This window comes from Ambystoma mexicanum, chromosome 3q, assembly GCF_040938575.1.
Source record: "Ambystoma mexicanum isolate Mex_15411 chromosome 3q, UKY_AmexF1_1, whole genome shotgun sequence".
Taxonomy (NCBI): domain Eukaryota; kingdom Metazoa; phylum Chordata; class Amphibia; order Caudata; family Ambystomatidae; genus Ambystoma; species Ambystoma mexicanum.
Genome location: NC_090926.1, coordinates 611,848,374 through 611,876,112, shown reverse-complemented (window position 1 = coordinate 611,876,112; position 27,739 = coordinate 611,848,374). Strand labels below are relative to the sequence as shown.

General features: G+C 46.4%; 1 protein-coding gene across 3 annotated transcripts in view; it reads left to right on the top strand.

Annotated features, from left to right (window-relative positions):
* TMEM220 (transmembrane protein 220) overlaps window positions 1–27,739 on the top strand; it is a 371,482-nt gene that overhangs the window by 23,278 nt on the left and 320,465 nt on the right. For 2 of the 3 annotated variants that reach the window (XM_069654507.1, XM_069654505.1), the window contains exon 2: window positions 26,776–26,805. The exons of the other annotated variant lie outside the window; for it this stretch is intronic. In XM_069654507.1, the coding sequence (XP_069510608.1) occupies window positions 26,776–26,805 (30 nt within the window). The remainder of the gene's footprint in view (window positions 1–26,775; window positions 26,806–27,739) is intronic. 3 annotated transcript variants of the gene reach the window in all.

Genomic DNA, 27,739 nt, shown 5'->3' with positions numbered 1-27,739 from the left:
TATTGTCGTGGCAAATACAAAAAGCAAGGGAAATACTACACCAAATGCTGGTTTGGTTTCCCTAGACCAGTTACAGAAACAGGTGAAGTAAACAACTTCATGTCTTCAGTTAGACATAATGTTAAAGGTAAATCACCTAAGAACACATATTACATAAAAAGAACACAATCAAAATATATCAATGATTACAATGCAATCACTGCCCACTTATGGAATGCAAACATAGATGTGCAGTACATTGCAGACAATTCCAAAGCAGTTGCACAATATGTTACAGCATAGTTAACAAAAGCAGAAAAAACAGAGCTTCAAGACCTCTGGAATGACCTATCATCAGACAAAACACTATCTCAGAAATTGTACAGCTTAGGCATAAAAATGCTCTCTCGTAGAGAATGTGGCGCCTACGAAGCTGCAGATCGTTTAACCGGTACTGCTTTGTATGGAAAATCTGAAAATATAGTATGGCTATGTCATGGTCCTGCTAAATCTAGAAAAAGAGTTCTCAAATTAAATGATGACATAGAAACAATAACTAAAAATGATCCAAACAGTCAAGACATTTTGAAAAACAATTTACTAGACACATACTACCCGAACAGGAGTACCACTTTGGAATACATGTGTCTATACCACATAGCCCAAAACTTTGCATATAAAAATAATATAAAACCTGATGAAAGCAAAGGTAGATATGCAGTGACAGATCGTGAAGGCAGCTTAGTAAAACCTAACAAACCAAGTTTAATGAATCATATCAAATTGTCATTAAACACTCCTCAACAGGGGGCGTGGCCTGGAGCGCCGCGGATGAGGCTGCTCCATTGATGGCCTCCGTTGGGGTCTGCGGCTGTGACTGATCTTTCGCCGGTTCCCGCTATGCTGTAACGGCCTCCTGGCAGGGATCTGAAGCGGAACGTCTCCTGCGCCCGTGGCTACATTCCTAGCCCTTAACGCGGCAGAGTTGCTGCAAACGCGGCGTTGGAACTTCTCCACGGTGTTCCCCGCCGTGATTCAAGATGGCGGCCGCGACTAGGGCCCTTCGCCGCCGCGGCCCGCTGGCGCTCTTCTGCCTGATGCGGGGAGGGGCAGTGTGGCCCCAACATGTAACAGCACTCTTGTAGTACCTGCCGCCTCCCCCTTCGCTCCCCCTCATCTGCACGGGGTCTTCGATTGAGACGGCCGGGTCCGGCGACTGCCATTCCAACGCAGAGAGCTACAGCGCTGCATCCTCCCCCTGGGCCTGGTGACACTGGGCCTCGCCCGCAAGACGAGCTCCGGCGGACCCTAAGCCAGTGGTGCCTGCAGCCACCACCTCCAGCGCGGTCGGCGCTCTACTTTCCAGGCGGGCGCCGCTGGCCCCACTAAGCATTCCAAGCTCCGACGGACCTGCCGCCCAGTAGCTGGCACCCTGAGGAACCGACGTGCCTACAGCCACAGGGAGCCCTTTGAGAGGAGGACCCCCCTGCCACTATCTCCAGCAGGATGGACGCGCCACTCTCCAGGTGAGCGCCTATGTCCCCATTGAGTGAGGTGGCCCCTGAGCCTCCTCACTTGCATCCACGACTGGCTTCCCCCGGGGGCTTGCCCGGAGGCCCGCCGCCATCCCTGAGGCCTACCGGATTTGGCCCCCCCACCTCCTACTGATCGTGGTCCGCTTCCACTGCGGTGGTCCTGGTGCTCCTGCAGCTTCCTGGGGCGCCCCTGCCCACCGTCACCACGCACCGGCGGAGCGGAACCACCTCCACCCCATTGCTTTGGATCCGGGCCTCTCGCCTTGTGTGGCTTCTCGTTACGACACGATTACTATCCCGCGAAGGCACTCCTGCCTTTTCTCCCTGAGAAATCTCCTGGGGTGCCCCGGCCCACTCCATCCCTATCGCCACCTTGGGCTCCTGTGGCCCCTGGCAGCGAGCATATTCTCACCCTCCCCCTTAAGCCATGACCAAGGTGGTGAAATCATCGAGGGGCACCGACATTGCCACCATGCTGCAGGCCCCGGAGAAGGGGAAGAAAACCGACCCACCCCCCCGAATCTAACTCCCCAGAGGGCCTCCGACGTGAAGGGCACGCTGGCCACCAAGGAAGACCTCCAGGTCTTTATGTCTGACATTAAAGCGGAATTCCGGAACTGCATGACGGAACTCACAGCCAAGTTGGAACAAACCGAACAGCGGATTGACAGCGTTGAACACCGAATAGTGGAGGTTGAGGAACTGGCAGTGGACCATTCTAACTCGATGAAGGAGATGCAACGTAATATCCAAGCATTAATGGATAAAACCGAAATCCTCGAATTTAAGCAAGAGGATATGGAAAACCGCTCTTGGCGCAATAACTTAAGGATCCGAGGGGTCCCCTCATCAATCCCAGACAAGGAACTTCCTGAATATGTCGGCACCCTCTTTCAATCTTTACTGCCGGACTTGGATGAAACGCAACTCCTACTTGACCGCACCCACCGAATGCGCCCCCGGCGGGGAACTGACAGACTCTGCCCCAGATGTCATCACGAGAGTCCACTTCTTCACCACTAAGGAGGCTATCGCTGCGATAGGCCGCACGAAGGACGAGCTCTCCTTCCAGGGATCCCCACTTCAAATCTTCCAAGACCTATCGCCCCTAACCCTCCAAAAACGCAGAATGCTCCGTCCTCTCACCCTTTTTCTCCGAGACCAGCAGGTGCGTTACAGATGGCTGTTTCCTACGGCGCTACAATTTTCATATAAAGGCACTCCTCGCACCATCAGTCACCTCGAGGATGCGGCTTCCATTCCTCCCTCCCACCTTGGTAGGACCCAGCCCTGGAGCCTGGCTCCCCCAAGCAGAAACGGACCCCCTGGTCACGAGTGCAGAGATCTCGCAAACCCAGATGATGGCCCACGCTTCCCTTAAGGATCAAGCGACACCGAGGCTAGCGATGTTCTCTTAAGCCCGCCGCGGACCCCATGTGGCCTATACCCTCATCCAAGGTGGATGTCATTGTATTACCCTTGGAGAAAGCTTCAACCAGGTCGCCCGTTGCCGGCCTGGGATGTCCGGGGGACCCGCCGACAGTTATTAATCGGCCCCCCCGGCCACAGTTAGGTCCTCCCGTTGTAGGCCGAAGTTGGAAGTTTGGATCTCCCGTTGGAGACTGTTGTTAAAACCATCAGCCACAGGAGCCCTAACTCGGCTGACACATCGCAGCTATGGCTAACATAGACTCCTCCCAATCCCCCCCCTCCCGTGGCAAAGGTCCTCGGACAGCCAGCCCCCACACCAGAAATTGAAACTCACCACTCTGAATGTTAGGGTCCTAAACTTCCCTTCACCCCCCCCCCCGAAGAGGAAATCCATCCTACACACAGGCTGCAATCCGACAGAACATCAATCGCTTTCCTTCAGGAAACTCACTTGATTCCAGCGGACTTTTCCCGCCTCCGAAGCAGACTCTTCCCCACGCAATTCTTAGCGTCCAATGGCACCAAAAAGGGTGGCACCGCTATCCTTCTGGCTGCGGGCTTGAACCCCCAGGTCATCGACGTCCTGCGCTGCCGAGAGTGCCGCTTTGTGGCTGTCAAATGCATCATTATGGGCCAACTCTACACTCTCGTTTCAGCATACGCCCCAAATGAGTTCCAAGAAGGATTTTACCAGGACCTGGAAGAGATCCTCCTCCTGTTCACGGAGGGACGACTTGTCATCGGGGGCAAGTTCAACAGGGCCCCGGACCCCCTTAAAGACAGATTTCACCCCCCCACCTCCAGGGACCAGAAGCTAGCCCTGGCCCTGCTCCACTTGTTCTGCACGTTTGATGTCGTCGACACCTGGAGAGTGTTCTACCTGGAGGAGAAGGACTTCACCTTTTACTCACATGTACATCGCACTTTCTCCAGAATCGACTTCCTGTTGGCCTCACCCCGGATCCTGACCTTCACGGATGACGTCACGATCGGCCCCCGGATCCTCTTGGACCATGCCCCAGTCTCACTCTCCCTCTTAGTCCATGACCCGGATCCCCCTCCATGTCGCCAATGGACCTTGTCTGACCCTATCCTGGGGGACATGACGGTGAGAGATGCGATCGTCAGGACAATCAAAAACTTCTTTACGACAAGGACTCGTCCCCCGCCAACACCTGGGACGCCATGAAGGCGGTGCTCAGAGGGGAACTGATCGCCCAAGGCGCTGCGTTTCACAAACAGAAGAAGGCGACCCGGGATGCCCTGGAGGCCGAGGTTTGTGCAGCCGAAGCAGTCCACAAGCAGAAGGGCTGGTCCCCGAAATCCTACAAAGCCTTGCAAATGGCTAGGAAGAGGCTGGAGGCACTCCGCGCCGACACCACTGCAAACCTGCTCTCTAGGACCAAACAATGGTACTATGTCCACAATAACAAAGCCAACAAGCTCCTGGTCAGCAGGCTAGCTAGGGAGAAGACTCTGAAATCCATCCTGGGCCTTTGCGTCCCACAGGGGTCGGTGCACTATGCAGACCAAGAGAAAATCTGGCTAGCCGCGGCCCATCAATCCGAAACTATGACAGTGGTTCCGAGGGACTTGAAAGCGCAGCGTGCATACATCCCTAAGGCGACCCTTCCATGCCTGACCCCGGAGGTTGACCAGGAGCTGGAAACGCCTATCACGGAGGAGGAGGTAGAAGAGGCTATAAAGAGTTTGAAACCCAGGGCCCCCGGCCCGGACGGCTTCACCACCCGGTTTTATAAACTCTTTCGTCCCCAATTGTTGGCTCCCTTGGCTCGCCTCTTCAGTTCATTTGCGACTACCGGAACAATCCCGTCCATGCAGGAATCCATTACCGTTCTTGCTTTAAAGCCCGGAAAGGACCCCCTTGAGAACAGCTCGTATAGACCAATTTCCCTGCTCACTTTGGACGCTAATATTTTTTCAAAGATCTTGGCTAACCGCCTGGCTCCAGTCCTACTGAACATCATAGACCCGGACCAAACCGGCTTCATCAACTACCGGTCCACGAAAGATAACATTCGCAGAGCTCTGAACCTCATAGAGGTGACCACAACAAATTCCCAGCAGCTGGCCTTACTTGCCCTGGACGGTACCAAGGCCTTCGACAAGGTGCACTGGTCATTTCTTACCCTGACCCTCGAAGCCTTCAGCTTTGGCCCAATCTTCAGGAAAATGGTCCTGGCAAATAATCAAGCTCCCAAAACCAGGCTCAGGGTTAACGGCCGCCTGTCGGACACTATCCTTCCTACCCACGGAACGAGGCAGGGATGCCCCCTGTCCCCCCTGCTTTTCGCCCTGGTCATGGAACCGCTGGCCCAATGGGTGCGGACAAACCAACTGATAAGCGGCCTGAAGATAGGCGCCTCCCAGCATAAGATCGCCCTCTACGCGGATGACGTCTTGCTAACCGTCACAAACATCCAATCCTCCCTGAGGGCAGCTCTGGGGGAGCTCCGTAGCTTCGACGAGGTAGCGGGATTTGCCATCAACTTCTCAAAATCAATAGCCCTCGGTGTGGGCCTGAGCCCGGACGAAAGGGTCGCCCTCGAGAAGCAAAGCCTGTTCCAATGGAGCACCCAAGCAATCCCATACCTGGGGGTCCGGATCCCAGCACAACCAACACAAGTCTACCAGGCCAACTTCTCCCCGCTCTTCGAGGAATTGGAGAAGGACCTCACACGCTGGCGGTCGCAGGAAATCTCCCTGCTGGGCCATATAACGACTTGCAAAATGAACCTCCTTCCCCGCTTCCTATATGCCTGTGCTTCCCTTCCCGTCTCAATCCCTCTTCCCCCCCATCATGAAGCTTCAACGGAAATTGATTGACTTTATATGGAAGGGCAAGAAAGCGAGGATTCCCCGGGAAGCGATGATGGCCAGCGCTAGACTGGGAGGGCTGGGGGTCCCGGACCTCCACAAGTATCATATTGCAGCGCAGCTGGCCCATCTCCAGGCATGGGGACTGGCCTCAGGTCGCCCAAAGTGGGTGGACATCGAACAATCTCGCCTACCCCTGCCTCTTCGCTTCCTCCCGTTCCTCCCTAACGCCTTGCGTCGGAGTTGGCCAGATGTGCTGATGGCAACGAAAAACTCGTTAAAGGCATGGGAGTGGGCCCACAGATACAGAGGGATCTCAAGCGACCTCAGCGCGCTCTCCCCGATCTTCCACAACCCGGCCTTCTCCCCGGGAGCTCGTCCAGTGAACTTCAGAAACTGGGTTGGAGGAGGCCTTGAAACGCTGGGACAGCTCTTCGCAGGAGACTTCCCCCCCCCTTGACTTCGAACAATGGTAATCCTCCTTTCAGCTAGCAGAGTCGGACAGATTCGCCTATGCCCAACTAAGACACTGGTGCTCCAACCCCCAGACCCGAATGGCAGCAACTCGGCCTCTTACTCCCTTGGAACTCACAGCGGCTGACCTGCCTGCCCCAGGGAAGATTTCCGCCCTCTACAAGCTACTGCTGGGCGACCCCCTCCTCTCTAAACCCTCCTACATGTCCCTGTGGGAGACGGACCTGGGTCACGCTATAGAGGACCAATCCTGGGTGGATATCTGGACCAGGACGCGCAAGGCATCCCGCTGCATCACCAACCGGGAATGCGCCCACAAACTGCTTTTGCGATGGTACTACCCCCCTTACGTCTTCACCACTTCCAACAAGCCCTGGACCCCCACTGCTGGCGTTTATGCGGCCACTTGGGATCCTACTTCCATATGTGGTGGACCTGCCCTAAGGTAAAGGAGTTTTGAACCCAATGCCTCGCCACTATAAAAGACATTAACCAAGTGACCATTCCGCTAACTCCCGAACAGGTCCTCCTTGGGATCCCGCACCCGGACGCTTACCCGACAACGGGGAGGAGGGCCACGCTGTCCACTCAACTCTTGCTGGCTGCCAAAATCACAGTAGCCCGCACCTGGAAAACTGTGGAAGGCCCCCTCATGCCCCTATGGTGGATCAAACTCTGGAACATCCTAATAGCTGAAAAGGTCACGGCAGCTAAGGCGGGCAGACTCTATCGTTTCTTGGACGTCTTGGGCCCGGTCCTAGACTATGACCAGAAATATCCGGCGCTTACTTTTAAGTTGCGCCTGATTGCGAACGCTCTCCATTCTATGGGGGACAGCTCGCCACCTGGCGGAACGGAATGAGGCCTGGAACAATGCCTTCTGCAGGCTTAGGGGTTAGGGGGAGGGGGCATTTCAAATGTCATATGTTGTCTGTAACAAATGTAAGTTTATCATGCTTGCTCCTGTGCGCTGTTAATAAATAAACAAGTTAAAAAAAAAACTCCTCAACAGAAAGAACTAGATTACAGGTCCCTCCTACAACTTTTTAAACCATGGAGAAAAGAGGAAGAGTTACTAGATAACCATGACTGCTACGAGGATGCTTTCAAAGCAAATGAAAGTACCATCACCGATGTGAACTTTATGCAGTACAAAACAATGTTGCAAAATGAACAGCAACATGAGGAACTACTCCAGGCTCAACTAGATAAGGACACTTCCGGCAGTAGTCCACCTTCTATAACCGGAAGCCAAGAACCACTGTCCACTGGGAGAGCCAATAATAGCAAATGAGGCAGAATTAGCTATGACAGAAGTAGAAAACACCATGTGTCACTTTGAAGAAGATACAGAAGACGTAACTGCCCTACAATCAAAACTAAAAGAGCAGCGCATCATTTTTGAAGTAACAAAACAAATTGCACATGGTGTACAACATGAAAATAAAGAATGCACCTGCCAAAATTACAAACCTATAGTACTATAAATCAATGGTGAAGCTTGTTCAGGTAAAACATTCTTAATCAAAACCATCAGCAAGTTCCTTCAACAATTGACAAACAAACAACTGTCATCTGTTGTAACTGCCCCCACAGGTCTAGCTGCCCACAACATAGGTGGTGTCACTTTACACCGATTTACTACTCCTTCCAGTAGAACACCAAAACAAATTAATTATTACAAACTTTCTACAGAAGCTACAATGGAACATACGCAGAGTTTTGAAACAAATGAAAATGCTACCAATAGATGAAGTGAGCATGGTCTCCAACCTAATGTTGGCTTTGATTCATCTCAGATTGCAAGAAGTACTTAAAACAAATTACGAAGAACTCTTTGGAGGAAAACACATTATTGTTTTCGGAGATCTTCTTCAGTTGACACCAGTGAAAGGTGAACCTATTTTTAAAACCATAGGACACAAACTCCGCCGTAAAATTATTGGCAGAATAGGAAATGTCAACCTTTGGCAACATTTCCAATACACAGAATTAACAGAGAACATGCGCCAATCTACAGACCTCACCTAGGCCAACATTTTAAAAAGTATTAGAGTTGGTGTACTATCTTAAGAAGCACAAACAATATTAAAAGCCCGGCACATCCATGCACTTTATGGCGATAACACATGTGCTACTGATGTTATTGAACAATTAGCACAAAAAAATGTCAATTGTATGGCCTTAATGCCAACTCTTGCAAGTTGTTTCATTGAATTTGGAACAATGTTAATAAAAGAAATGCAACCAATAATTGAAATTTGCTCCACAGACAAACTGGACGTACATGGTATTACACTACCTATGTGTCAACAAGCAACAATAAGAAAATTCAATCTCCAACCCAGCTGGCTTGGAAAAAATATTAAAATTATCCGTAAACTGTAGAGTAATGCTTAAACGTAACCTGGATGTGGAGCAAGGACTAGTTAATGGAGCACTGGGTACAGTTATTGGCTTTCAAACATACCCACGTGACAACAACATTCAGTTTGTCAATATACTCTTTGACAAACTTTCAGAAATAAAAAGGATAGGGCGCTCATCAGCTCGATTCCTTCTCTTCAAAGACATGTGTGTACATAGAGAACAATTTTCTCTAACTCTTGCATATGCAGTCACCATTCATAAATTCCAAGGTCTTACCCTAGACAAAGCATTGATAGATATTGGTAACACAGTCTTTAAAGAAGGCATGAGCTACTTAGCATTATCACGCTTACGTACACTTGAAGGTCTATTTCTAATCAACTTTGATGCAAGTAAAGTCAACGCTGATATTCCTTGCATTCTAGAATACAATAGACTACGTTCACTATACACCCCCAATCTAAAAGCATATCCTGTTCCACAAAAAATAAAACGTAAAAGAAAACTAATTCAAACAGAAATGCAACAGAATTTGACTGCAAATCCTCCAAAGAGAGTAAAAGAAGATAATACTTCATCATTCACAATAAGTAAAGAAGAACCTATTTGTCAAAGTAACTTAGGTACTTCTTGAGAAAGGCAACATGCACTCCGAAAAAATGACTTGGACACAGAACTACCTGGTCCATTCAAATTTTCAAATGTAACTGGTGTAATGTAGCAATTAATATTCTATTTCAATTGCCACCAATTGTTGACAACATTTACTTACACAGTACAGACCAACTGTGTTTGCAAATGTTAGTCCTTCATAGAAATGCAAAAACACAATCCTGACAACACGTATAGTGTTCACGGAATAAGACAACAATTGGACTACTGTGCTGGAATGGTGAAAATCACTTTAAACTCCCAAGAAGATCCACAAGAATTTCTAATGTACTTACTACATGTATTGGAAAACAAAAACATACCTATAAATGAAATCTTCCATTTCATACATGTGGAAACATACCCACACTCTCTGCAACAATGTTACACAAGACGAAATCCCTAACGAGCGCTTTGTGTATGTATCCATACCAAATTGTGAATCCATTCCATTTCAGCAACTTGTACAACATGCAAACCATGGCAAACTGCAATTCAGATAATCTCTCCTCCTTACTAATACAAACACATAGTAAAAACTTAATACTAATGCTTCTACGTTACAATGCAGATGGTACCAAAAACAACTGCAAGCTAACTGGATTCACACATGGTCAAGTATCACTTTGTAGAAAAACCTTCAAAACAATAGGTATAATCTACCACGCAGGAGCCACAACCAATGCAGGTCACTACACTGCATATATAAAAAAGAAATGTGGATGGTCCAAATGTAATGATGGTACCATTACTCTAAAGCAAAGATTACCAGCAAATCTTACAAACGCTTATTTAATCTTCTTAAAACCGAAATTTAATAACTAATCTGTACTTAACAAAACTTCAATTAGAAAACTATAATCTGTTAGAATACACCAACAGGTATCGTAATACCCCAAGATTCTATAACAACCAAACAGATAAATCAATACCACTAAATTAAAAAAAAATAATTACAGTTAGAATACGCCATCAAGTATCTAACTGCTTCAGAAATCTGAAACAAAAATGTGGATGGTTACTCTAAAGCAGAGATTACCAGCAAATCTTACAAACACTTTGTAATCTTCTTAAACCCAAAATTTAATAACTAATCTGTACTTCAACATTAAAAAAATTAAATGAAAAAACTACAAACTGTTAAAATACGCTAATAGGTATCTAACTAGCCCAAGATTGTTTAACAACTAAAAATAGACAGTTACAATACGCCATCAGGTATGTAACTGCTTCAGAAATCTGCAACAATCCAACAGATGGAACATTAACCAGAAACAAGAAGTAAACACTGAAAGGAAACAGACTGTAGCAAAACAAAAAAGGTTTTTTTATTCCGACAAGGATTTTTTTTTCCACAGACCCAATGATTTCAAAAACAAACACAGAAACTGAGCAAAATGCACAGTACACTGGTTTGTAAACCAAATATGAGGGTAAAAAAAGCTGAAATATCTATTATGAAATGTAATAAGTGTTTACAGAATACATACACTAACATACTCTTTTCTTTTATCACAGAACTTGAAAAATAATACTTCCTCCAGGTACCAAACTCATGTAAAAAATATATCGAATGTCAACAAATCATGCAGTAAGTATAATTGAAACCATTTGAAATAATCTATAGGTATAATCTATGGCTGTGATATGGTGCAGTGGTTGTGGTCAGGACCTAGAGTATTGAGTACACAGCCTACAACCTTCACCCATGCACCCTGCCACAACCACCACAACATATCACACTCATAGTAGCTTATATCTTCAGTACTTATATCTTTGGTACAGTCTGGCCACAACTCCAAAATATATCACACCCATACATCACACCCATGTTTGATTCTATGGGTGTGATCTATGGGTGTGATATGCTGCGGTGGTTGCCGCCAGGGCCTAGAGTTTTGGGTGCATGGTCCCCCCCCCGGTCCAAACCTCACCAAACTTTGGAAAAGAATTAGAGTTTGGTGAGGATTCGTCCAGGGAGCGCAAAGTTATAAGCCGCCCAAAAAGTGCTCTTCCTATGGGATTAGCAAAAACATATATATATATATATATATATATATATATATATATATATATATATATATATATATATACTGACTGTAGACCTATTTAGAGGGGGAGACCTACTTAGAGGGGCAGTGAATTACAACTAGACTGTAGTTGTTTTTAGCACTTGAAGCTTGGAACTTACTACTGAAGAGGAAGATCAGTTGACTTTAATAATGTGGCTTTATATCTTGATATTTAACATCCTGGTGTTCATTTCTTATCCGTTTTTATCATTTCTTTCCATAGCTGACTTTTTGATAAATCATTCTTTTTTGCAGTTCTTTCTTTTTTGCATTTTTCTTGTGGCTAGTAACAACATAGGACTTAACAGGTTAGTGTATACATTTAACAAATATACTGACAGTTGGATCTTGGTGAATGAGCAGTAGGACATTAGTCTAAAAGGTGTTCCCTTTCTATTTATCAGATTACACAGAGAACAGACATTATTTCTACCTTTACGAAGGGGAAAAATTGTCCCAAAAGACGTGGTGGTAAATACGAGCAGCTCAAGGAAGAACCACCTTTTTTTTTCGCTGTTGAGCTGGTTTCATGTGTGATATTGTGACATTGTTTTTTTAGCATACCGATGTGTTTACAAATGTTGGTTGGTCTATGAGAGTAACACATGACATTGTTTGTTTAGCAATGGGCATAGTTTTCCTTTCTAAAAACTTTTTGACATATGCAATTTGGAACATGTGTAAATGTATTTACTACTTTGTGCAGAAAGCATATTCTCTTTTCGAATTATTACAACAGTATTTTTTATTTCTTACTATTTGAGAGGAATATTCCACACATGAGTGACAGGATGTCAATTCTTTGATAGCAGTGTATGTCTGTTACCTTTACCTTTTACCTGATGTACTTACCTTTTTCCTGAGCCCATAACTTGTACAAAAGCTTAAGTAAAGAGGTCCCTTAGGAGGCAGTGGCTGGCATCCTTTTAACATATCTCTAGTCCAGTGAAGAGTAGAAAGCTTGCTTGCAGCTTGAATTTGTGCTGTTATTTGTATTGCTCCAAGGCGATGTTCCATATCAATGTATTTGCCGTGTATTGCTCCAGTTCTGGCTAGTTGACCAGCCAAATTATTCCTGTCTTATCCTGGCCTTCAACTTTTGAGGGCCCCTTTTTTTATCTTCTTCCAAAATAAGGCTGTTTTTCACTTCACTAAATCGTATATAATTTGGATTAACTTACCGTGTTTTGAGGGCTTTTTGTTTGCACAAAGTATACATCTGGCAACCTGTGTACTACGTGCTCAACAAATTCATTACAAACATAATCTGAATCAATTATGTTTATTAGTTCATGGAGTTGGTGGTTCACAGCAGGAAGAACGGCATCATGAATGGCCATCAAACTGGCTACTGCAGGGACCAATTTTATAGCCGGTTGAAGTTTCAGGTATGTCATTCACCCAAGCATTCACGACACTAGCTACTAATTCCTTCTCATCATTTTCTTTAATATGATAGTAACATCCATCCACATGAACTATGGGCATTCCCTGACATTTGTCTTAGTCATGCACCTTATGAGGAGCAGAAAGATATGCCTCCAAATTATTGGTTGTTCCAAGTTCTTTGCCCTTTAAAATATTACCTTGGACACAGTCATGTAGATCGGCTCGGCCCATCCCCGAAGATGTGACCGAGATCTAAAACTCAGGCAATTAGAACAGTAATGGATTTTTGACCTGAACTCTGTAAAGGCGGGTTTAAATATTGCAATTGAGTGGAATTTATTTATCCATAAATAACATCTTCAGAAGTGTGCATGATTTTTGCACATATTTTGAACATTGAACTTGTGTTTTCAAATTGTTCACTGATATCGCCTGTTTTTTTTAGCCCTGTAATGAGCCGTGACAACATCCAGCATCCCCACATCATGGCCACACCATAGCCATAAACCTGTTAGTTGTCTATGGAAAGATAGAGACCATCAGTGTAATTTACACGTGTAATCAGCACTATCCCATGTGAAAAATATTCCAAAAATCGGTATAACAAATAACATACATCCCCTACGTATGCTCCATCACAATATGATGTATGAAATTATCCTAATATGTGTACACGAAGGAGCACAAACTCAAATGAAAAGGGCACTCTTACATAATCGGTAAAGTTATTTAAACCATCCGTATTCTTTTTTTAAAATTTCTTTTATTGATTTTATGCAAACAAAACAACACAAACCAAACAAGCAGCATAATCATAATGGTTCCGTTACACATCAATGTATCTTAATCGCTGCTCCTACAACCCCTCCCTCCCCCCATGAGCCTATTTGTCAATCTCATTCAATGTCTGGCACATGTGGCCGGGTTTCGTTCTCTTCGGAGTCTGTTGGATCTGATATTACTCCAAACAATTCTGCTATTAGCGATTTCCAAGCCAACAAGGTGCCCGCCTCCCCTTCTCCAGCCAGGCTACCCGCCTCTTGCCATGCCACCGTTTCAGCTTCCGCCCATTTCTGCAAGTCCTTCCACCATACATCCACCTTAGGCTTGTGGCATTTCTTCCACCCATGGCAATCCTATGTTTTGCAAGAACATACGCTAGATTTCTCAGTTTCTCAATATGCTTGAGTTGCCATGGCCTAGGGAACCCGCCCAGTAAGCAGGCCCAGGCCGTGTCTGTAACAAGAGTAACCCCCTTATCAGCCAGTTTCTGCGCCACTTCTCCCCAAAAACACCCAATGGTCGGGCACGACCAAAACATATGTACCATGTCAGCGTTTTCTAGGTTACATTTAGGACACGCTTGTCTTCCAGTGTTTTGGAACTATATATCCTCAAGGGCGTCATGTATGCCCTATGCGTTACATACAGCTGTATTTGTTTTAATCTGGCATTTCTAGACACTTTTTTGTGATAGCCCAGGGAACGTTCCCACACCCCATCCTCCATTGGGGCCCCCAGTTCCACCTCCCATTCCAGTCTCAGATGTGTCAATTCTTTCCCCACCTTAGCCATCCCCATTTCATACAGTCTTGAGATCTCATGCCCTCCTTCGAATATATCATATATTGCTTCCAAAACTGCATCTGGTTCTTCTATCAAAACTGTCTCTGGCCAGGTGTTCCTAATCATTCGCACCAACCTAATGTACGTGACATATTGGTCCGTATGTAGCCCCGCCTCTTCGTTGAGTTCTATAAATTCCTTAATGGACCCCTCTTGCCAAACATCGCCTAGCGTTGCCAGCCCCACCGATTCCCAGTAGGTCCTAATAATCACCCTCAGCTGATTATCCCCTCCTGTCAAAGCAACCAGCGGTATCTGCAGGAGGCACGGGCATGGGACTTCCATCAAACGACAAGCCCTACGCCAAATTTTCCACCCAAGCCTCAAAATCGCAGGACGCCCCCTCATTTCGGTTTCAGGCAGCCAAATCATTTCTTTCAAATAAAACGGGGCGCAGTCCTGTCCAAGCACCATGTGCTCAGGGGTCACTTCATTGGAGAGCCACTTAGCCACATACTGTAGCTGTCCCGCCAAATAGTAAACCTCAAAATGAGGGAGTCTGATACCTACGTTTTCATTAAAGTTCTGCAATTTCCAAAACGCCACTCTATTTAGGGTACCGTGCCACAGGAAGTCCCTACACATGCTGTTCAATTTACTGAAAAACTTCTTGGGTATCATGTATGGGATATTACTAAAGTAATGCAGGAGCCTGGGCAGAACTACCATTTTGAGCATAGCCCCCCGCCCCATCATCGCCAAGGGCAGCCTTGCCCAGAACTGCATGCTGTTCCTAATTTTCTCGACAGCTACTTCCATATTATGTCTGTGTTCTTCTTCCACCGTGTGATCTACATCTATGCCCAAGTAACGAAAAGAGCTAGTTGCCCATGGTACCTGTAGCACCGGTAGTCTATCTACAGGGGTCCCCTTATAGTTACCTAGAGGGAATATGACAGACTTTTGGGGGTTCACCGATATGCCCGACAACTCTGCATACCTTTCCATCACTTCAAGTATGTATAGGAGATTTTCTTCTAGGTATTGCAAGTACAGTAACAAATCATTTGCGTACAAGGATATCAAGTGTCGTTCCCCTCCTACCTCAATGCCTATCGCATCATACTGTGCCCTAAGGCATATTGCCAGAGGCTCCAGGGTTAAAATGTAAAGCATCAGGGACCAGGGGCACCCTTGTCTGGTGCCTCTACCAAGTTGCCATCTCTCGGATATCATCGCTCCAGTTCGGACCCTGGCAAGCGGCTCACTATACAACATCTTAGCCCACCTGATATAGCCCGGCCCCATTCCATACCCTTCCAAGGCAGCCAATAGCCATGACCACTTGACCGAATCAAAAGCTTTAACTGCATCTAGAGACACTATCGCCATCTCACCTTCATTCCTGCTACCCCATTCGACCACCCGGTGAAGTCGCCTATGGTTGTGTGTTATATTCCTATTTGGGACATAACCCGTTTGATCAGGATGTATGAGTCTACCAATCACTTTCTGCAATGGATTTGCTAGGACAGCCGTTAGGATCTTGCTGTCCTGATTTAGCATCGACAAAGGCCTATAGGAACCACATCTATGTTCCAGTTTATTGGGCTTGGGCAGCGGTTTTATGATCGCCACTCTGAGCGACTAAGGCAACCGTCCTATCTCAAACGCTTCATTAAGCATGTCCAGCATTGGGGGGAGAATTTCCTCTCTGTATACTTTATACAATTTGCTGGGGAACCCATCTGCTCCCGGGGTCTTACAGGTGGGCAACTGCTTCACAACCGCCTCTAACGTGATTGGCTCATCTAGCTCCTCCCTCTCTTCTTCACTTATCTTGGGCAGCCCTATGTCTTCTAACGTTTCAATTATTTTGCGTTGGTCACCCGTCTCGTTATCTCAGTACAGCACTCTGTAATAATCTGCAAATTCTTTGTTAACCCCCTCTTGCGTGGCCACCTCATCCCTGTCCTCCCTAATAATGGTCCTAATCGGAGGCCTAGGGGTCTCGCTTTTGTATAGCCAGGCCAAAAGGCGGCCCGTCTTGTCTCCCCCCGCGTGCTGCCTCTCAACATATTTCCTTGAGATTGCAGAGTCTTTCCCAATGCCCTGCACATTGTTGCTGTAGTTGGAGTACCAGCTCCGTGTCTACGTCACCGCTCTTCAATGCTGTTTCTAGCTCAGTTTTCCGTCCTCTGTAGGTCAGCCAAGACCCCACCCTGTAACCCTCTTGACTTAGCAATAGCCGCCCCCCGCATCACCACCTTAAAAGCTTCCCATAATGTGCCAGCGGAATCAACACTCCCAGTATTCTCCTCAAAGAAGTTAGTAATCTCTTCCCTTATATCTTCCCTAAAGACTGGATCTTTAAGCGCCTCTGCTCGGAGGCGCCATGTAGGGATCCTCGCCCTCGGGGGGGGGGGGGGGCAATATTGCCATCCGAGGATCAGGGGCGAGTGATCTGAGAGGACCCTAGCCTTATATTCGATTTGAGTAATCTCAGACGTCCCATCTGCTGCAGCAAAGAGATAATCGAGCCTAGTGTGCAGTTGATGCAGGGCTGAATAGTGTGAGTATTGCCTCTTAGTGGGATGTTTCATCCTCCACGCATCTGTAAAGCCAAAATCAATTAGCAGTGTCTGCAGCGCTCTCGCCGCCGGTTTAGGTTTACCCACCCCGCCATCAGATCTGTCCACCACATGATTCAACACACAATTAAAGTCCCCACCCCAGATCACTGCGCTCCCTATACACATACTAAGGTTGGTACACAGGGCTCTGAAATATGCTGCTGTGTTTTGGTTGGGGGCATATGTGTTTACTATGCATACCTCCCTGCTCTCCACCAGCCCTCGCAATATAGCCATCTTCCATCAGTTTCAACTACCTCTTGTATAGATTGGAACGGGACATGCGGTGCCACCCAGATTAACGCATCCCGGGCGTATGAAGAGTATGGCAAGCCCACCACAGTCCCTCTCCACTTTCTCTTAACCAGGTCCAACTTCTCTCGCGTCAAGTACGTCTCCTGTAGTAGTGCAATATCTATTTTCTGCCTTTTCAGATGCATCATGATTTTATTTCTTTTCAGATAACTGTTAAGGCCCCTGACGTTCCACGTTATTATCCTGAGGTCTCCCATAAGTCGTTGGTAAGCACCCCCCGATCTTCGCCGATTCCGCCCCCTCATGCACCGCAAGTGCAACATGCTGATTACTCCAAATAGGCTCGAAACAAAACTTAAACTCCCCATAACCACACACACACACTCAACTCCCCATCCCCCCCACCTTCTTCCCACCCATCCCTTCCCCAACAATACCCTCCCCAACCGTTGCCCAGCTCCATTCCTGGATCTCGGGCCCCCCCACATCTATCCCTGCCTAGCGCAAGCTTCTACTCAGGGCTCAGTAGGGTAAAGCCGCCCTAATGGCCGCTGAAACTAATAGTCTATTGGGGTAGGTCGTCCACGTTCTGTTGCTCCTTTCAAGAAACATTACGCATACAGATGCTAGACAGTTACCAATTGCAGTTACACTCACTATATTCCAGTCCATGTCGAGCACCAGGCTCGGATTGTGCTGAAAGTTCTGCCAGTTACAATTTCTCTGTTCAATCAGGGTCCTCCTCCCACTCACCCTCACAATGTCCGTATTACAAAATCTTCATTCGGTATGCTCCTGCCGATCGGGATCCGCTTCTTGTTCCGGGAAACCCTGCAGGTCTAGCCATATGACAACATCCTCTGGGGTATCAAAAAATAGCGCTTTGTTCTTATGTAGCACCTTCAATCGTGCCGGATACAGCAGCATATATTTGAATCCCGCCGCCCTCAGCCTTCTTTTGACGGCGACGTAACTTTACCTCTGCCTTTGCACCAGTATCGTATAGTCCGGGTATGCTGTGATGTTGGTGGATGCTCTCACTATCGTACCGCCCTTACGAAAATATTCCAGGATCTTTTCTCTGTCCCTGTAATTCAGGATCCTCGCGATGATCGGCCTTGGTGGGGCCCCCGGCCGGGGTTTCCTCATTAGGGCGCGATGCGCCCGCTCCACCGTAAATCCTTGTGAAAGATTCCCTGCTCCGATCCCTTGTAGGATCATGTTTTCCACATAGTTTGTGGGGTCTTGGCCTTCTTCCCCCTCCGGCAGGCCAACCACACGAATGTTGTTCCTCCTCGCCCTTCCTTCCGCCTCTTCCACACGATTTTCCAGGTTGGCGACCTGTTGTTTTGAGACGTGAATCTCCGTCGCATTGTTCGTGCTAACGTCGGTATTCACCTTCACCCCACTTTCCAGACCACTGGAAAGTGCCCTGACATCTTGACATAGCAGGGTGAGTTCCGTACCCACAGCATCAATCTTGTTCTCCAGAGCTGTGCGTAGGTCCGCCATTGCCAAGTCCCATTTAGCACTCCGTCCCGTTATAGCCTCCAGGATCTGGTGCTTATCCCCTTCAGGGGCGTCTTCCGCGGGAGTCATGACCATGCTCTGCACCGATGTTGAGGGGGTCCGCTGCGTTTTCGTAAAAGCCTCCATCGTGGATTGCTTGGTCTTGACTCTCAACCCTTTCGCCGACATGGCGCTGCCCTTCACTCCTGCACGACTCCGCCTTGGTGCAGCTGCTGCACTGTCCTTGGTCCTTGGTCCGACAATAGTCTGGCTCCCAGGTCTCCTAACTCACATTCAAGATGGCACTTCGAATTGTTTTACAGGTGGGCTATGGCCTCGCACTCCTCATTCAACTTCCGTAGGCCTTGTCGCCCAAGCATCCAATGTTCTCTCCTCCTGCAGTCAGATCGCCGAGGCTCCATTGGCGCATGCCATGCCGGGCACTCACAGTGCTATCTCGAACACTTTGCCATATTTCCCTGTTGTACTCTTCCTCCAGGCAATCGTCTGCAACCATGTCCCGGAGTTCCAGGGAATCAGTTTCGTTTCTCCTCGGAGGCCTCTCCTTTGTTAGCCGCCATCTTGGCGCCGAAGCGGCCACACAGCCGTACCAACAAAAACATATATATCTCACGATTCCCTGGGACCATGAACTTCTCCCACGAACTCCATTTAGCGTGCAGCTTCCGACGCCTGATCCCCAAAGTTCTAGGCGCTTGTTACAGTTTCAACGGGTAACTTTAGCAAAAATAAAGTCGGATCATCAGGAGCTCCTCACGAAGCACGTCCTATTCCATGGCCAGATAGCCACGCCCCAAACCATCCGTATTCTTCATGTTGGAGATTGGTTTTCTACTTCCAAGATGGCGACGAAAGTTGGATTCCACATTTGAATTAAAAGCACATTGCAGTCCTCTGGGAATGCCGCCACGCGTTTAACTTTCTAGCGTCTGTGGCTGCCGGCATTGCAAGTTTACTTGCGACTGGCCGGAAGGATCTTTCCCGCACTTGGATGAAAAGTAGTTTTCAGTGTTAACGCACACTTTCACGCGTCTGCTGCAGCCGGCGCTGCAAGTTGATCTGCGACCTTCAGAAAGGATTTGTCTTGCGAACACCAGGTAAGTCAATTTACATTCTAAATTGTTTTGCACTATCGCGTTTGGCATTTACAAACGCATTATCAAGATGCATACATATGCTGACCGCCTGTGTATGTTCTCTCGTGTTTACAGATGCGAGTTGAGAACTATGCATTTTCCCTCGACAATAATGATGAAAATATACACGTGGTACCCCGCATCAACGGAAGTGTAGGATTTATTGAAAAATACTGAGAAAACAACGCACCATGGGGTTGTACTCTGCAATTTCAGGTAAACGATGCTTGCTCGGAGCACCTTGTTGATATATCATGCTCCCTTGATTCAGAATGCATCCGTGATGGTTTGGCCAATGGTGTAACGATAACCGGATGGTCCTAGTACTATTCACTGTGAGCCAAAATATCTATGATTATGGAATAGTGCTTGTGTCTAAAAATAGAGTTCGAGTCCAGATCTGGTTATGTGAAAACGGACTGGAAATGCATGTTAGCAATTTGCAATGGTCTTAAGTAAATAAAGACTAGTGCACTAAAAGTGAAAGTGAGTTATTCGCACTAGAAATGAAGAATAATCATTATACTCACTATTTCTTTTTCATATGGCATGGTACGCCATTGAATGACTAGTTGTGGTCATTTACATGAAATAAAATGAACCCTCATACGCCTGCAAAGAAAGTTAAGGTCAGTGAAGTTTTCCACCACACCGATAATAGAGATTATATGCTCGTTTTTAGATTATTATAAATACACACTTTTTCATTTTTTAACTTTTAGAGATTGGCGATCAGAGGACCACCACGCACTTTGCTGATTTTTGACTAACCTGTGCCTTTACACAGTGTCCTGAAGACGGCTCAACAGACTACGAAGATTTGATTAAATCAATCACCTTGTTTAGCTTTTGAGACCTAGAAACACAAATATGTGTCAACCAATTTAAGGATAAATAACATTGAGGGCTTTTTCTTTTTATCATATATCCCTCACGTCCTTACTAACATCACAGATTGGCTAAAAATGTCTAAATGGAATTGAGACATCTCTTTTGTCTAAATGGAATTGAGACATCTCTTTTGTTTTCGCTTTATCAAATAAGTGATGCTCGCTGGAAATGTCGGATCACGCATTTTTAAAGATTATGCTTTTTGTATAACATTGGATGTATGAAGATTAAAATATGTTTATTTTTTGAGGATTGCATTGGAGGCCATTTTTTCTTTCAAGATGGAGGCCTCTGTGTTAACATTCTAGTAAATTTCTGTTCAGTTTTTCATGCTAATAAAAGTAATTGTTTTTTGTCATTTTAAGAATTATTGATGCTGTTTAAAAAAAAAATGAATGACATTGTTAACTTTGGAAGGCAGCATTGCTATGTTGAAATTGAAAATGGCCGTGTATTTATTTACAGTGTGGGTCTAGTGTTTTTCTGAATGAGTTTGTGTGACTGTTTGTGATTGGAGAATTGATTTGATGCAAGTAGAATGTGATTGGATGTGGAGTCACTGTGATGCCAGCATTACCCGATTGGATGTGGAGGGTCTCTTTATTTTGTAACTACAGCCTTTTTGTCTGAGGCAGACCATTTTCTTGCGACTTGTGTTGATAATTTGCTATGCTACGTGTTTGTTTTGTACTTTAGTTAATTAAATTACATTGGCCCTCGGCTGTCTTTACCTCGCAGAGAAGGCTCTGAAGCCTGCTTCACCGCCACGGCTCTGGTGCTCCTTCCGTGACTTGCCGTCATGGAAAGGGAGAAGGGATTACACGTAGTCCCTTCTCCCCCTACCCCATGGCGCCATTTATTGAGCTTTTTCTTTTTTTTCTTGAGTCTAGAAACGGTTGCAGCGCCATTTCTCATACATGCCAACCCTCCCGATTTAGGGGGGAGACTCACGATTTTTCAGTGAAAAATACTGCTATTTTTCACGTTCTCCCGCCTAAAATAATTATTTCCCCAATACAATCCTATGGGGAAATTGTTGTCTCCAGATTTCTCTGAAGAAATCTCCCTCCCAGGTGTTACCTGACCGGTAATGCACCCCCTCCTCGGGTCATATTTCCTAATTAATGGAAAGGCTGTTTTCCTTTACCCCGTTATTGTTCACCACTCTCCCTTTTCACTCTGCACCTTTCTGCAGCTTTTTGTTTCTTTTGTTAGTCATTTCATCTCAGTAAGGCCAGTTTAACTAAATTACATGGAAAAGATGTTTCTCTTTGCTGATGCCCATCACCAGTGCCACTGGTGGGACTGGACTGCTTAGAAGTCAAATAAGGTTTCGACATCATCTTGATCTGAAAGCGAGCACGTTTCCGATGAGCTATACTCATTGCTGCTATACATCATAAAGCAAAGTATCCAATGAAATGGGAACATTTCAGGTGCGAAAATACAAAAAATTAAGAGGGTTTTTTTTGTTTTGTTTTTTTTGGGTGAAAAGGGTGACTGGAATGTCGATGCCCTGCTCGGGCCGGCATGAAGCATGTGGGACAGGATATGTGTGGTGCTAGTAGTGCCTGGGCAATGTGCTGTCTAACACCAGAGCTTCACGTTTTCCACCCAATATGCTGACGCTGACGAGGTGCGACTTGCTGCCGGGAGTATGTCCCAACAACGCCATGTACCGAAGACGACGACGGCTGTGGCAGAGGCACTATGTAGAGATCGACTCAGCCACTCCTCTCTGTTGCGCTGGAGATAAGTGAAACTATCATAGGGCTTGCAACAGCATATAAGCAGGAAGATCGGTGTTGTCGTGACTTGCTGCTGGTGTGCATCATGTTAATTAACATTGTTTATTATTAAGGTTATAAATCAGGCCTGTATTTTGTGTGGGGGTTGGACAGATAGGACGTAGGTGTAGGGAGTAGATATTCTGTGGAGGTTTAGAATGTGGTAGTTGTGGCTAATGCTGCATTTCCTCTTATTTGCTACTATAAAAACACAGTGAAAGCAGTGCTACCCACAGGACATCCGCCCCATCACGCAGGCCTTCTTTGATACTGTAAAGCTCGCCATGGTCATCGATGCCATTGATGGCGCCGCCAACAAGAAACCCACTACTAGTGTGTTCCTATACTACAACTGGAAATGCCACACAAGCCTCAACACACATAGGTGTGCATCGCACACCAGCTATTTCACCACCTGCTCCTAACAATGTCCAGGATTATAGCATAACGCAGAAATAATGGATGCTTATTGGGCCTTAAAGCTCATGTCGAAAGATCCCTACAAAGAATGTCTCCTGTTAGGTAAGTCAAGTTACAAATAAATGGGTTTAGACCACTAAACCACCCTGCGCAGCAACATCTTCCTCTACCCGGTGCATACATACAGACAAAAGGACCTATACAGTAAAGTAACATCTCCTTCCCTTGAAGAAGGCTGAGGGTAGGGTACCCATTGAAGACATGACTCCTAACAGCATAGAAGTCGTGTTTTTTTTTTTTTTTTTTGCATTTGTAAAGCGTTCACACAGCCCAGGGGCATCGAGGCACTGCTACAGGAATATGTCTTAGTTGCGTATTTATAACGCACTTAATACCCAGAGGTTTCTAAGCACGGACCCAGGGATCGATCCGTGTTGTGCTTCGTGTCATCTTGTTTTCAAGGCGAGCACGTTGAGCAAAACAGTTTCAGGATGGATTAACTCTGTGTCCAAAGGGCCTATTCATTTTCCCCGAGATCCCTATTGTAAGGGTGTAGAAGTAGGAGACTGACACAGAGGTGGCATGCTTTTGGCTATAGACTTTTATTAGTGCGAAAATAAAAGAAAAACCCATCCCTATATAACTAAATACTAAGGAGTCTGTAAGGATGTCAGTCTAAAGCAAAGAGTCCTGTGTCCAAAACCTATTTGCAACCCTTACACTATAAACTCAACTAAGGAAAAGGGGTGGGCTTCTTGGTCCAGAATAATGGCTTTCTTCTTCTGGACAACAGCCCAAAGTTCACCTCTGGGTGATGCAAATGAAATATTCTTCTCAAAGTATTCAAATAAAAAGTTTTAAAAGGTTCCTTGAATTGGGGTTCCAGCAAGGCACATGGAACAAAAGTCTTGTATCTTCATATTGTAAGGGGGGGTTGACTCCTTCCCCCTGACCTTTTTCAGGTTTCTCAATGGCTTTTCCAATTCCAGGACACTTCTTCTGGCCTTTGTCAGGCTCTTCACAATGCCAAGAGAATGACCACCCTCCTCCTGGCTCATTTTACAGTGTTCATCAACACCAGGGGGTATGTCTCCCTTCCCCAGGCCTTTCCTAAGCTGTTCACAGTGCCAAGAGAACTATTCCCTTCTCTGTGCTTCTTTCACAAAGTTCATCAATACCAGGTGGTATGTCTCCCTTCCCCAGGCCTTTCTCGAGTTCTTCACACAGCCACCGTGTTGACAGCCCACCTGGTTCACTACCCTGGCAAGTGCTGTGGCTATGACAATGATTATGGAGACAGTTCGTTATTGGATGTGGGTCCCAGACCCTTCTTAGCTCTTCATGATTCTCAATAATTATACTTGGTTCACTATCCTGCCAGGTATTCCTTTTTGTCAGCTCAAAGACCCCCATGTATTGGTTTCTTCGTCTCTGGTCCCAGACCCCTTTGGGATTGGTTTCTTCCCCTCGGGTCCCAGACCTGTAGTTCCCCCTCCTTAGAAACATGGCAGCCCTGGTATACTATCCTCCCAGGTACGGCCACGAAGAAGAATCTGGATGCAAGTTTTCAGTGGGTGCATATTTGTCTGCCTCTCTGGGGCCCCTACAACCATTCTGGTCTCCCCACCCTCTTCTGGACACTTACTGGCGCCTGCAGGCTTTGGCTCCCCTCTCTGGCGTATTCCGATTGTTTCAGGGACTTAGACTTGCAGCAGTTCCCTGCTGCTTTTTTGCCTCTTCCGATCGTTCCAGGGACTGCAGTGTCTCAGCAGCGGCTCCCTGCTGTTGGGCTGAGCAGCCCAGGCACTTCTCTCGCTCCAGTGTTCTTGCCCAGCTGGTTGCTCCACCTCCCATCTTCAGCTCCATTCTCACCATGGTGGACATTCCAGGGATGCTTCTGCAGACGGGCATCTTTCCCGTCTGCTGCTTCTTCCTTCTTCATAAGGGATTCTAATCTCCCATTTCCTCCAGGGATGGTTTGTGTGTGTTTGAATGTCCCTCTTCTATTTTAGTTCTTCCTTGGCCAACAGGAAGTATGTAAAGACTAGATAGCTCAGTATGGTTTATAGAGGTGCTCTCTATTCTCCTGTATTTATTCCTTGTCCCAGTACTGATCTTGAGGACTCTCAGTGAGCCAGTTGGTCTCTCCCTCGTCTCAGTACATAAGGGATATAGGTCCCTTGAGGAGCCCACACTCCTTGACCCAGTACCTCCTACCTTACTGGCTTTATGTAAACAGATGGGAACACTAGGGATGGTGATGTGGTGCGGTGCTCTAGGGGGTTGGTGAGGAAAGTGGGTTAAGGTAAGGTGGGCCATGGGTATACCACATTCTGCCCAAGTTGTCACTGATCCGATTGGGGGCTTCCCTCGCCATGAGATCCATCTGCTGAGTAACACCCCCAGGGGCACTATCGGATAGCGGTCTCGGCTCTTTGGCCTCATGGGAAGGGTCTCCCCCTAGGGGAGAAGTGACAACATCCTGGGATTCAGTCTCAAGGTTATAGCACCCAGCCACTTCTTGGCGGTCTCTGTCCCAAGGATATACTACCCTGCTAGCTTTTTGACAATCTTGGGCCTAGGGAATTTGAGCCCTGCTCACGTGTTGGTTCCTTATCCTGTCAGCAAATATTTCTGTGTGTGAAGTCTAGATATTCTCACCCTGTAGCTGTGGGTCGCCCTCTGGGTTTAGTTGAAATACTGTTTAACACACTCCTACCAGCAAGTATTTCTGACCTGTTGCTTAGGGTAATTATCAGGCTTTAACATTCTCAGCCACCTGGGAAAGGAAGCCGGGGCCAGAAAATACCTCTTCCACTCACCAGTTACAGTGATATTCCAGGTCATACTCTGTGCCACAGGAAGCTCTCAGCAAGCACTTGGGTCTATCACTTGACCTAGTCTTGCCCGGAGTCTGAGGGCTAGCCTTCAGCCAGCTGTTGGGTCACTTTTTGGAGGGAGAGAGGGGTGGGGGCAGCGGTAAGAGGGAAGGAGAGGGGGACTGCCTATCTGTCTTGAGGATTCTGTTTAGGTGTTGGTAAATTTCTACTGGTGAAAGCAAGACACAGGAGGGCTTGGGGGACAAAAGAGGGTTCTAGTGCACTCCAAACTATGCAGCATTCAATAACTTCTTGTGACGTGGCCAGTTGTCCTCAAACACCCTCTGTACTCTAAGGAAGCCATTGGCAAATGATTGACTCTTGGTGAGAAAGGCATAGTGTGCTTTGTGCTAGAAACTTTGTAACTCCCTTTTGCCTTCTTAAACCTTTGGTTCATGCCCACGACTCTTCAACCCTTCCTCAAAACTGCCTCCTTTATTGCACGCTGAGGTAACCTGTGTACATGTGCCACATTAAAAAACCTCCAACAAATAAAATAATCAAAGAACTATAACATGCAGCAGCAAATGGCACATTAAAGAGCAAGATCTCTCTCCTTGGTGATGAGAAGCTCATTACTCCCATACTACACAGACTAATCCCAGCAGAATATTATATGTATGTGTTGCATTGAATGGTCGTGTTATTCATGCTAAAAAAATCTGATTTATTTGCAAGTTTAAGGACTACTTTCTCAGATTGAATAAAGTAATTGAAAACACAAGGATATGTCATACCTTCCTTTCCGGGTATCGGTATGTTTCTATTTCGCATCCCACACAGTTGTATAGTGGTATTGAAATGATGACAAGAGCCTGCAAGTTTCATATTTTATTTTTGGTTTATGATGATTCAAAGGTGTGAAGCATTGGTCAAAAGATAATGTGCCTTTTTCATTGACAATGAGTATTCGCGCTTACAAACCATTTTATTTTTCAGATAAACGACCCGGATGCTGCCATGTGGATAGTAAGTATAGTACATGTATTATCTACTCAAAAAAGCTAATTTAGCAAAAGCAATACGTTTTGGCTAGTCACCGCATATTAAGATTTAAACCCACATGTGCAGGTGCTGGCTTCGTATGTTAAGAGGAGCTTTGTATGTCCCAGTAATCTCTTCATATACCTGGTTGCCATATATTCGGTTCAGCCTCATAGGTGCTTCCACCATATGCCAAATGTAGGCTCAAATGTCGCTTTAATGCTCTCTTAAACTTGGTATAGTCCCCATATCTGAGGTATAGACCCATATATCTAGGTGCTGCCACAGTATGCCATGGGCATTGTCAAAAAACAGGAGAGGGCTTTCTAAACTAGAAAAAGTGCTTTGATACCAAATCACTGTATTGGTCATTTATATAGTTCCACTTCCCCATTTGTATGGCCTCAATGCGCTTTGTGGTATCCAAGTATGGGAGCTTCTAAGAGTTAACTTTAAGATCTGTGTGTGCATTCTGCCAGGTTAGGGCTTAGGAGGGCTGGCTAGGCTCCAGTAAGTGGCCCGGAGGTCAGGCACGTGGGAGGGTGCTGTTGGTGGTTTAGGATAGATAACTAGTTCGGGAGATTTGATGTGTGCCCAGCTAGACCGACGTTTTGCTTAGGTTGTCGCTGTATACTAATGGCAGAGTGCTGAGGTACATCAGGTGTTTCAATGTGGACGGCTATGCGAGCTGCTAGGCTGGATTTGCATAGCCATAGTTGTAGTCTATAGTGCATGGATGTTCGGCCGTACTTGCGGTATGTGTCCACAGACGTGGTGCAAGTTATACATACCTGAAACTCAGATTAACTCCATCTTTGATGTTGCTTTCCTAGGTCCAACGCGATTGGGCTGGTCTCGCCAGCTGAGGACTCCCTAGATTGAGTGCCTGAGCAGTGGGAGGGTGCCCATAGGGACGGGT